An 11,161-nucleotide genomic window follows, 5' to 3' on the forward strand; every position below is an offset into this window, starting at 1 on the left:
TCCTCAGGAGCGCCTTTTCCTCTGTAACCCCGTGTAGTGTGTTGCACTGTAAATGCTCCTCTTGGTACAAGAACAATAAATTCAACTGGACAGGACACGATGTCATGACATGATGCCGCCTCAGTTCTGAAGAAGCTGTCCTCTATGGCCTGTCTGTATGTCCTTCGGACAGTGACACAACTACTCTGTGTTCATAAACGGTTATACTCAGTGCATCTACAGTATAAGTGGGAAGGGACAGATACAGGAAATCTTTCCTGCCACATGCCATCACACGTATAATAACAGCTAAAAAAATATATATATAATATATAAATATAATATATATATAAACTCAGTCACAATTTACAGTCACGCGCACATTGCTCCTTCTTACTTGCATAAACTAATTTTATATTATACATTTACTACTATCTATCTATCTATCTATCTATCTATCTATCTATCTATCTAGCTATCTAGCTATCTATCATACTACTATCGATCATCTATCTACTATCTATCTATTATCTATATCTATCACTACTACTGCTGCTGCTGCTGCTACTATCCAATCCAATCCACTTTATTTATAAGCACGATTTAGTAAACCAGAGTTCAAAGTGCTGCACAACAAGATAGCACAATAAATAATAAATAACACACAATAAACACAATAAATAACACAAAAGAAACACAACAAAACATATAATAGAAAATAAGAAAGATAGAAAACAATACAAATAAGAATAAAATGAATAAAAAGCACTACCCGCACAAGATAAAATAAATAAAACAGACATAATAAATAAGTAATAACAATAGATGTAACACATAAAATCAACATGGTGTTAAAAGCAAGTTATACTGAGACTGGCAGGGTAAGGTAAAGTTCAGGTAAATGTATGAATAGAGGGAATCCAGAATAGAATGAGGGCCAGGGACAGGTCAGAGAGGTGACATCTATATTGGGGACATACTGACTACTCATTAGGTGGTATGTTGAAGAAAACTGTTTAGATGCTTTATACGCAAATTGTCTGTTAACAATTTACAGGGTTGAGACAGCCAATCTTTAGGAAAATGTATAAGAACCAACTGTCAGAGCTCCTCAGGGAGCCTTTTTCTCTGTAACCCCTTTAGTGTGTTGCACTGTGAAACGCTCCTCTTGTACAAGAACAATAAATTCAACTTAAACTTTGATGTTTTGAATCCGATCCTCCTTATTTAAGGGTTTTTCTTCAAAATTCCCGTAACACTACCTGTGGTAGAAGAAGCATTCAGACACTTACTTAAGTGCAAGAAATAATACCACATCATGCACATACACAGTTCAGGTAGAGGAGTCCAGGACACGATGTCATGACATGATGCCGCCTCAGTTCTGAAGAAGCTGTCCTCTATGGCCTGTCTGTATGTCCTTCGGACAGTGACACAACTACTCTGTGTTCATAAACGGTTATACTCAGTGCATCTACAGTATAAGGTGGGAAGGGACAGATACAGGAAATCTTTCCTGCCACATGCCATCACACTGTATAATAACAGCTAAAAATATATATATATATATATATATAAACTCAGATCACAATTTACAGTCACTGCACATTTCTCCTTCCTTACTTTGCACCAAATCAACACTGCCAATTTGCTGTATATATACTCTTGTACAATTTATTTTATTTACTATCTATCTATCTATCTATCTATCTATCTATCTATCTATCTATCTATCTATCTATCTATCTATCTATCTATCTATCTATCTATCTATCTATCTATCACTACTGCTGCTGCTGCTGCTGCTACTGCTATCCAATCCAATCCACTTTATTTATATAGCACGATTTTAGTAAACACAGAGTTTCCAAAGTGCTGCACAACAAGATAGCACAATAAATAATAAATAACACACAATAAACACAATAAATAACACAAAAGAAACACAACAAAACATATAATAGAAAATAGAAAGATAGAAAACAATACAAATAAGAATAAAATGAATAAAAAGCACTACCCGCACAAGATAAAATAAATAAAACAGACATAAATAAATAAGTAAATAACAATATGCATGTATACACATAAAATCAACATGGTGTTAAAAGCCAAAGAGAAGAGGTGGGTTTTAAGAAGGGTTGGATATAATATTATAATACTACTATTACTACAATACTACTACAGGAACGCGCTAAAAGTAAATAAAAAAGTTCAGTTTGTTAATAACAGATTGTCAGATCAAAATAATGACCTTATTGCATGTAATAAATAAATTAATGAATTAATAAAAGAGGTCTGCTGCATTGGTCCGTCGTGTGACGTAGCAGCCGTTGAACGTGCACTTCGTGTTTTCAAACCTGGGAGGCAGTAACGGTCACTAACGTGTGTGCGCATGCGCAGTGGCACTTCACACAACCGCAATAAGCAAACATGGCGGCGGCCGTCGACAGTGTTGTGAAAGTGTAAGTTTACGTTTATTTTTTGTAAGAGCTAAAGGCGCGGCCACACGGAGGCGAATGTATAATTGTTTAATGTTGATGTTGCTGCACGGTGTGGGGAAATGTAAACGCCGCTTCCTCTTATCTTGAGTACAATATCCGTCCCAAGAGAATAACGTTATCCTGTGAGCTAACGTTAGCCTGTTAGCTGTGGTGAATATGATCGAGGCTGAGCAGCTGTGTGTGTGTGTGTGTGTGTGTGTGTGTGTGTGTGTGTGTGTGTGTGTGTGTGGGTGGTGTGTGTGTGTGTGTGTGTGTGTGTTAACTCAGCTGCTCTGTGCGCATACAAGACGCCGATACACACGATATAAACCCAAAAACTGTTGCGAGCCGGCCGCCTGCAGATGAAGGGCATAGTTAATTTTTCAGTAACCTGTCAGCTTGGCGGGTGCTTTGTTGTGACGAGAGGCGTTCGCTAACAATCAACCTTTTGTTCTGACTCCATCGTTTCTGTGCGGGGGCACCGCGGCGAAGCCCCGGCTGCTCATGTGTGTCCTTTAAACACACGCACAGATGGTAATGAGTCTGCGAGCAGCCCGCAAGAACAATGCGACAAACTGCTGCGAGTAAATACTGTGAATTTGTGAGGGAGGACGCTCACCGGCGGCGTACTCATAATTATTCAGCTTTGTTACACCGAAGATGGCTGCCGAGATATAATTGTAGTCCGCTAAAAAAAAAAAAAAAAAACACACCACAATGATAGTGGTGATTATGAATTACAGCGTGAGAGAAGGTTGCTTTGTGCAAACAGAGTAGCAGTAAAAGAGATTTTCACATATTACATGTGCAAAACTCATCATTGTGTGTGGTTTCATTCAAGAAAAAGTCTCACGCAGCTTCACTTTTTACAGATATATCTGTGTATAGGAACAAGAAGAACATTTTAAGGTCATTTGTTGGCCTACGTTTTTTTTTTAACTGTAAAAAATATTCAACTGAGTACATACTTAAAAAAAAAACCTTCATGATCAGGTTTTCACTTGAGTTTTGAATAGAAAATCGGTGAAGAAGACCAGTTCAGATGCACCAGAAAATGAGCAAAACTGCCATTTAAAGTTAAGAATAAACTTTGGTAGTCGGCGTCAAAGGATTGTTGTCGTTGTGTGTGTAATGGTTTTATCCACAAGTCCATTTAAAGTGTAAAACGTACGTCAATAGAGAGTGAAGAATGCGTACACAGTTATATATTCTGCCTGCATACGTTACATGAATCCACACACTGTTATTAACAAACTCTGTTTGATCTCAAATATTTGTTCGGTATGGCTGATTAATAGTCTGTCCTGATCTGTGTTATTTGACTTTGTGCGTTTCAGGCTGGGAGAGCAGTATTACAGAGATGCCATGGAGCAGTGTCATAGTTACAATGCTCGTCTGTGTGCTGAGCGCAGCATCCTCATGCCTTTCCTGGACTCTCAGACTGGTGTAGCCCAGTCCAACTGTTACATCTGGATGGAGAAGAGACACCGAAGTGCAGGTATGTAATAAGTGCTCACAGTAATTCAATATTACACTAACAAGTAGGTGGTTGTAGCATGTCGTCTCCGCAGAGAATACACCATACAAGTCACAAAAAGGAGTGTTGATTTACTTTCAGAGTAGCGTCACACCCAAACTTACTTCATCTGCTGGTTCTTCTATATCTTATGTTCTGTGTCTCACCAGGCGTAGCTCCAGGGCAGCTGTACACCTATCCAGCCCGTCGCTGGAGGAAGAAACAGCGTTCCCATCCACCTGAGGACCCCCGCTTGGCCTTCCCCCCTCTGAAAGCAGGTATCACCTCTGGTATAACGACCTTCCTCCTATTCCAAATACAATCAAAGGATTTTCCAGTTTACCAGTAAAGTTTGTAAAGTGAATAAATGTAAAGTCAGTTTATATGTAACGATCACATCTGTGTCTGTCTGTGGCTGTGTTCATGTCATGTCATTGCATGAATTACTGTTGCTTCATGTGTGCAGTAGATTTGGAGCTGGGTTTGAAGCGTGATGCGTTGGGGGCGGTGGATGGCAGCAGCCTGGAGGCCCTACTGAAGGGGGAACCCCTCGACAGGAGGAGTGGAGTGTCGGACCTCCGCCCTGAGGATGATTCAGCAACTGTGGAGCCTCCTGCCACCTCAGCGACCACTCACACGTCCTCTGGGCGTGTTCGCAAGGTCTGCGATTAACAATAAGTGCCACAGCTGTTCTTCAGTCTTTGTCAAATCATATGAATTTTCACATTGTGAAGGTAAAATGTGTCAAATACAGATCATTTGTTGTCCCCCTCACTACAGAGAGTCCTGGACCATGACGACTACTTGGATGACCTGGATGACGAAGACTTTGAGGACGAGACCCCCAAGAGACGAGGCAAGAGCAAGTCCAAGGTTAGTACCATGCCTTTTTTTTCTGCAGTCAGTACTCAAAGAGATCCCAGAGGATCAGTGTGGGGGATGAAAGCACCAGTTTTCCTCTGTATTCATTTAGCAGGGGTGAAAATAACTACACATGTGTAAACACTGTAATGTGGCTTTAATGTTCTCTGCGACTAAACTAAGTGTAGTCCAGATGCTTTCATTTAGAAGTGCTGTAATTATTATATAAATATGGGCAGAACTTTGACCCGCACAGTAACAGATGAGACAGCACAGCTGGATTAAAATAACAGTGGAAACTGAAATACCACAGTGGAAACCAGTCAGTCTGATCAGGTTTCAGTGTTTCAAAGTTGTTTTATTTCAGTTGTTCCAAAAAAGAAAACATGTCGATGTCTGACAGCTACAATTACATTTATTGCTATAGTTGTAGGAGCCAAAACGTGTATAAATATTGAGTTGTTTGTTTGTTTATTAGATCACCTTAATTTCCAGTAATTGGCACGGGGGGTGTGGTAGTTTGGTCGTACATTTTTTTTCTTTTCTTTTTTTACCTGTGCACTCACTTTGCCTCTTAGCTGCTTTTTTTTTAATGGATAGTGGCCGCTACAACAGTTACAATAGCTTTAATTTTCAGCCTTGATATCATAGTGTGACAGTTTAATTTCTGGAGTGCACCTGGCTACATAAATGTGTTCTGTCGTTGTTGTCTCAGTAATGCCCCTAAATTCTACCTTTTAAGTTCTTTGTTCAATTTAAAGTTTTGGTCTCGCGTGTTAACTGTGTTTTTTAGGGTCGCAGTGATAAGAATGGCAAGAAAAAACAGGAGGCTGCAGCTGCAGCGCTGGAGGAGAGAGACAAACCTTACGCCTGCGACAGTGAGTAGAAGCTTCCTTTGCAAACGTCCGCGTGTCATGCATGTCAGCAAGAGAGGCTTTTGCTTTTTCCCCTTGAAAGACAAAAACAACCCTTCTGCCATGCATGGCGTGATCTGAAAGACCCCATCTGGAACTTAAGTTTGACAACATAGAAATTGGAAATATTGCTGCCCGTCTGAATGCGTTTTTTTATTTTTGTTTTTTTGTTTTTTTTTTCCTCCTGAGATGCCGCTCCGTGTGTGCTCTATAACTTCCTGCTGGCCATCGCTCACTGTGCAAATGCTCACCTCCGCTGTATGAGTTTGCTACTAGCGTGTCAGTCAAAAATTAACCATGTGAAGATAAGCTTTCAAACGTGATGAAGCCGGTTGTGCAGTGATGAACAGCGTAGCTTTGTGGTTCCACCTTGGGCCTTTTTGGGCGGTAGTTAGAATCAGCCGCCGTCACTGTAACCCTTTTTTGTATGACCGTGTGTGTGTGTGTCAGTCTGTGGGAAGCGCTACAAGAACCGTCCAGGCCTGAGCTACCACTATACACACTCTCACCTGGCCGAGGAGGAGGGCGAGGACCGCGAGGAGATCGAGGCACCACCCACTCCTCGCCAGCCTGAAGAGCAGAAGTGTGAGTCACTCTAGTGCTGAGAGAGAGAGACAGAGAGAGAGGGAGAAGGAGGTTTGGTTGCATGCCATGTAGCATGTGTGTGTTTGTACAAAAGGATCTCTCTCTCTCATTCTATTTTTATTTTTTCATTTTTTTGATTTTCATGACGATTTTAAATCCCAAATGTGGGATTACATTCAATGTTCCTGACTGACACATTCTTGCACAGTCAGACATTTTTATTTTTGTTTTTGTTTTTGTTTTGTTTTGTTTTTTTCAGCATATCATCCATCTTTTTTTCCCCGCCAACATATTCATTACATGTTTTCTTTTGTGCACGCGACACCCAACAAGTGCGTTTTGTCAGTTGTCATTCATTCATTTGTTTGGATCGTGATTTACTACATCATCAGCCAGTTTTAGAAATTAAAAAAGTGTTGTTGGCTGATGTGACCTGAGCAGGTTTGTAAACCAGTTTCAGATATTTGCTGTATAAACTGTATTATTCTACATTCAGACATTTGAAAGAAGATAGTGGTGTTTAATTAATCCTCCTTAATAATTCAGTTTAAAGTTCATATTGTTTTAATATGCACTGAATTGTTGTTTCACTCATTCTCCCGTTCAGCAACTAAGAAGGGTCCCAATGGGCTTGCTCTGCCCAACGATTACTGTGACTTCTGTCTGGGAGATTCCACCTTAAACCAGAAGACCGGCCAATCAGAAGAGCTGGTATCCTGCTCAGACTGTGGACGCTCAGGTATGAACTTGTTCTCTCTTTCATTACTATCCGACTGTTCACTAAGCGCCTGCCCCACTTAGTTACTGTTGCTGTGCCTGTCGAGCTTTCTGTTCTTGGCATATCCCTGTAATGTGTAGAAACATGGGCCCTTGATTGAAGACAGAGGTAGACTTGAACCGCCTTTATTATTACTTGTCTGTGACAACAATTTTGCAGGTTGATGATGTAGAAGGGGTCTTCTTGCACTTGATGATCCAAGACATGGATGTATTATGCAAAACTCCTTCAGATTTAGGATTAAATTGTGTGTTTGACAACTGTAACTTTCTCTGGTGTACAAATCCAATAAAGAGCAAGACAGAGCTGCTAAACTCCACTAGCATCCATGACCGGTGGATAAATACTTTATAGTGCCAGTCGTGGCTTTTATTAAACGTAATCTGTAACTCCACAAACTAAAGTAGTTGGTTAGTAATGTGCCCCTTTGCGTTCTTTCAAACGAGTTAGGTTGGACATGCTAATAAGGTTTTATATACAGTCAGTTGAGCCTAATCAAGTTGATTATCAACTGTGTATATATAAATATATTTTTTTCCATGTCCTCTTCTCTCCTTCCTGCAGGCCACCCGACATGCCTGCAGTTCACACCCGTGATGATGGCTGCTGTGAAGACTTACCGCTGGCAGTGCATCGAGTGCAAGTGCTGCAACGTTTGTGGCACCTCAGAGAATGATGTGAGACACTTTTTACTTCCAGCAATATAGTGTTTCCCAAAATATGAAGTTGGTGACAGAAATGTAACATAAAGGAAACACTGGTTTGTGTGAAGAGAGAGGATTTTGCTAGTTTAATGTGGATGAACTTCAAGTATCTCTCTCTTATTTAGTTGTTCACCGTTGCTGATTCAGGTCTGACAAATATCTTGGCATGTATTTCCTGATGAACAGATCAGTGAGTTTGTTTTTACAGCAGCTGGTGCTGATGATAAATGCGCTCACATAGTGCTGACATTCATTGTCACTGAAGCATTTACCTCGATACCACGATAACAGCTTTGGATGTTTGTGTGAATGGCTCGTGACAGCTTCCATCAGCGTTTGTCATCCTTCTCTTGTGTAATCAGTAGGCTGAACGTGTTGTTGTGTTTCTGTAGGACCAGCTGCTGTTCTGTGATGACTGTGACCGAGGCTACCACATGTACTGTCTAAGTCCCCCCATGACTGAACCACCAGAGGGTAAGCTGACAGCGAACAAGGATGTGTGCATGTTATTCGTCATTTAAAGGCCTTTCACTCAGTATATCCAAGATGACCTTTATCGCACCAATGATCCACCTGGTCTGACCTATTCCTCCGAAAAGAGTTCTCAGAAATTTAGACTACGTGCCTTTACCCTCATGAACGCATGTCTGCTGTGCATTGGTGTATAACAATTGTAGCAGGTAAATAGAAGCCATAGTCTGTTAAAGTTAAAGTTGTTAATTGTGAGAAAAATGTCACCTCTTTTGGTAAAAGTGAGATTTATTACCCTGATTTGTAAAACTCTTGTAAAACAGCTGGATTTACAGTTGAGTTGTGATAGTTTAGAATTTAAAGCGGCAACAATCATTATTTCCATATTAAGCCTGCGTCAAATGGCAGTGTGTGAACATAACAACTGACATGACATTTAGATTTAAGAAAAACTAAAAACAGAAGAAGTATATAAGAGAGGACAAATCACATTTGAGAAACTAGAGAGCGTCTGTTGTTTGGCCTTCAAATGGATGTTTCAGCATTTAAAGTTTCACATGTTTTCTAATTTAAAAGAAAACAGAGATTTTAATGATTAGACAGTCCTGTTCCCTAAATTTAAATATGGCCTTAAGTGCTGTGTAATTTACAGACAGGCATGTAGAGTGTAATGTATACTCTTCTCTAAACAAACATATTTCCTTACAGTGATGCTTGACCGGCTGATGCTGCGTCTCTACGCCCGTGTCTCACTATGTTTGTGTCTTACAGGGAGCTGGAGCTGTCACCTGTGCCTGGCTCTGCTGAAGGATAAAGCCTCCATATACCAGCAGAACCAGAGCTCCGCCCCCGAGTGACATCATATCAGCAACTCCCACCCCCTCAGTAACGGAACCCCGCCCCCCGATGGAAACGTCAGACCTCCTCTCAGTCTGGAGCTCCAGGCTCTGTCCAGATGTAGCTGAGCCAGATCGCAGATCAGCTTTAGAAGTCTTAATATCTACAGTGTCAGCCAACGTGGGGATCAAACCATCACTACCGACCTGCCTGCAAAGTCTCTGAGGCTTGCCGTCAAACACACATACATATTGTGCGTATATACAGTATAGACACACACTCTCTCCTGGACTGTTACATACACTAGATACAGAGACAGAGAGCATGCAGTAACCATAGTAACTGCTGTCTCCATGGGAGCTCCCAGGAGCAAAAGGATTAGCATCACAGCTAATTATCTGCACCCTCTTCACACTCAAAGACACAGTGTGGACTGTCGAGACAACACGTTTCTTTTCTGCCAAATTATCTATTTTTACTCCCCGAGTGTGGGAAAAAGAAAATATCACCACATATACGGTTGAGGAATATTATTATTATTATTATTATTAGTATTATTATGATGTATTATTATTATTGTTATTGTTCTGGTTACTAGTGGACTTTTGTAGTGGCATTTGTCTGTGTACTTTTGTCTGATTGGAGCGTTCATCTTTTAAAGAGGTTTCCCTGAAGGGAGCCGGTCAGTGCCAAGGTCCACCATCATATGAAACACACACACAATGATCCATGGAGCTTATCATAATCATGTCAGCCGTCTTCGTTTCATTTAAATCAGTGCGACAAAGATGGTACGACAAAGTCTTATTTTTTTTGGCAGCAAAAAAACTTTGGCTTTGACTCGTTACGCTGTTAGCACAAAATCTTTGGCCTTGCTTCTTTCGGGTTGCACCAAAACCAACTTTTCATTTCTGATTCTGTTACTTTTAACTAAACACTATACAGATGAGTATATACTGTAAGTTTAAGATAAAAAAAAAAACATTTAGTGTAATGCACTCTTCTACATTAATTCTCCATCCGACAGAGCGAACATTCCCTGATTTTGAAAACCCTGACTTTTGACAAGTCAGACAACGCTGTTCTTATTTAGGAAACTCACTACTATAAGTCCAACACATGAAACTAGTGATCATAAAGGTGCATCCGTTTCTCAAAGATGTATTTGTGCCAGCTTTTTACAAACCATATGGCAGCAGCATCATCCGTCATCCTTCACAAGTCCTTTTTAAACAGCAGCTGTCAAACCCGAGGAGACACACACACACAGACACACACACACACACACACACACACAATCAATTACAAACTGTAGCTGCTTTTATCATTTGTCACACTGAGGCAGATTTGCATGCAGATTGCACCTGTATGAATGCGCACACACATCACAAGTGTTTCTTTTTTTTTTTTTGTCGTTGTCGTATTGTTTGTATTTTTTTTTATTTTTTACATTTTATATTACCTGATATTCCATTGGTACTGGGAGTTTTTCTAGTAGAATTTTGTAAAGTCTATGGTATAGCAAACACTTCAAGTATATAGCTCCTAATGCATTCTATGTACTGTATTGACTTTTTCTATTTTTGTTATGACTGTGACATGTTTGAATTTATTTGATTATTCTGATATGTCAGACCTCCATTATGAGTATTTGTAAAATGATGTACTTTGTTGTACTATTTTTATTTTTACATTTCTTTGGTATCAAAGCCGATTTAGCCTGACTGAAATAAAAAAATCACTTTGAATTATGTGTCCATTGTAATTGTTGGAAATATATAACACACTAGATCAGTGCGTCTCAAACGTTTTATACCATGTACCACCTCAGAAAATATTGTCTCTCCCAGACAGACTGACCCTTGTCAACTATGGACAGTTCATGCAGGATGCAGGTTTATTACTAAGAAGATTTCTTATTGTCGACTGCTGTCGAGTTCATTTGGTGTTAAAGCCGTTCTCCTGATCGTAATAGCTAATATTTCCTGTTGGGAGACATAATTTTTAGAGTGTTTGAACCATTCATTTCACCT

General features: G+C 40.0%; 1 protein-coding gene across 5 annotated transcripts; it reads left to right on the top strand.

Moving 5' to 3' along the window:
- The first annotated feature begins 2,330 nt into the window (after positions 1–2,330).
- LOC104934095 (zinc finger protein ubi-d4) lies at positions 2,331–10,876 on the top strand. Of its 5 annotated transcripts, none has more exons than XM_027283813.1 (11): positions 2,331–2,444; positions 3,800–3,960; positions 4,149–4,268; positions 4,445–4,638; positions 4,759–4,851; positions 5,633–5,717; positions 6,204–6,338; positions 6,946–7,077; positions 7,681–7,793; positions 8,213–8,294; positions 9,063–10,876. In XM_027283813.1, exons 1-11 carry the CDS (start codon positions 2,413–2,415, stop codon positions 9,146–9,148), a joined length of 1,233 nt encoding a protein of 410 aa, XP_027139614.1. In that variant the 5' UTR covers positions 2,331–2,412; the 3' UTR covers positions 9,149–10,876. The 5 variants fall into 5 exon arrangements, with proteins under 5 accessions (XP_027139614.1, XP_027139617.1, XP_027139621.1 ...); XM_027283816.1 differs by having other exon boundaries at positions 4,448–4,638; XM_027283820.1 differs by having other exon boundaries at positions 4,149–4,256.
- The last annotated feature ends 285 nt before the right edge of the window (positions 10,877–11,161 follow it).

This window comes from Larimichthys crocea, chromosome I (assembly GCF_000972845.2).
Source record: "Larimichthys crocea isolate SSNF chromosome I, L_crocea_2.0, whole genome shotgun sequence".
Lineage (NCBI taxonomy): Eukaryota > Metazoa > Chordata > Actinopteri > Sciaenidae > Larimichthys > Larimichthys crocea.

What these genes read in the sequence shown, in the direction of transcription:
- LOC104934095 (XM_027283813.1), top strand. Translation starts at nt 2,413, where the DNA reads ATGGCGGCGGCCGTCGACAGTGTTGTGAAAGT. An exon ending in CCTCTGGGCGTGTTCGCAAG is followed by an intron (nt 4,639 to 4,758) that starts GTCTGCGATTAA and finishes CCCTCACTACAG; the next exon opens with AGAGTCCTGGACCATGACGA. An exon ending in GTGGCACCTCAGAGAATGAT is followed by an intron (nt 7,794 to 8,212) that starts GTGAGACACTTT and finishes GTGTTTCTGTAG; the next exon opens with GACCAGCTGCTGTTCTGTGA.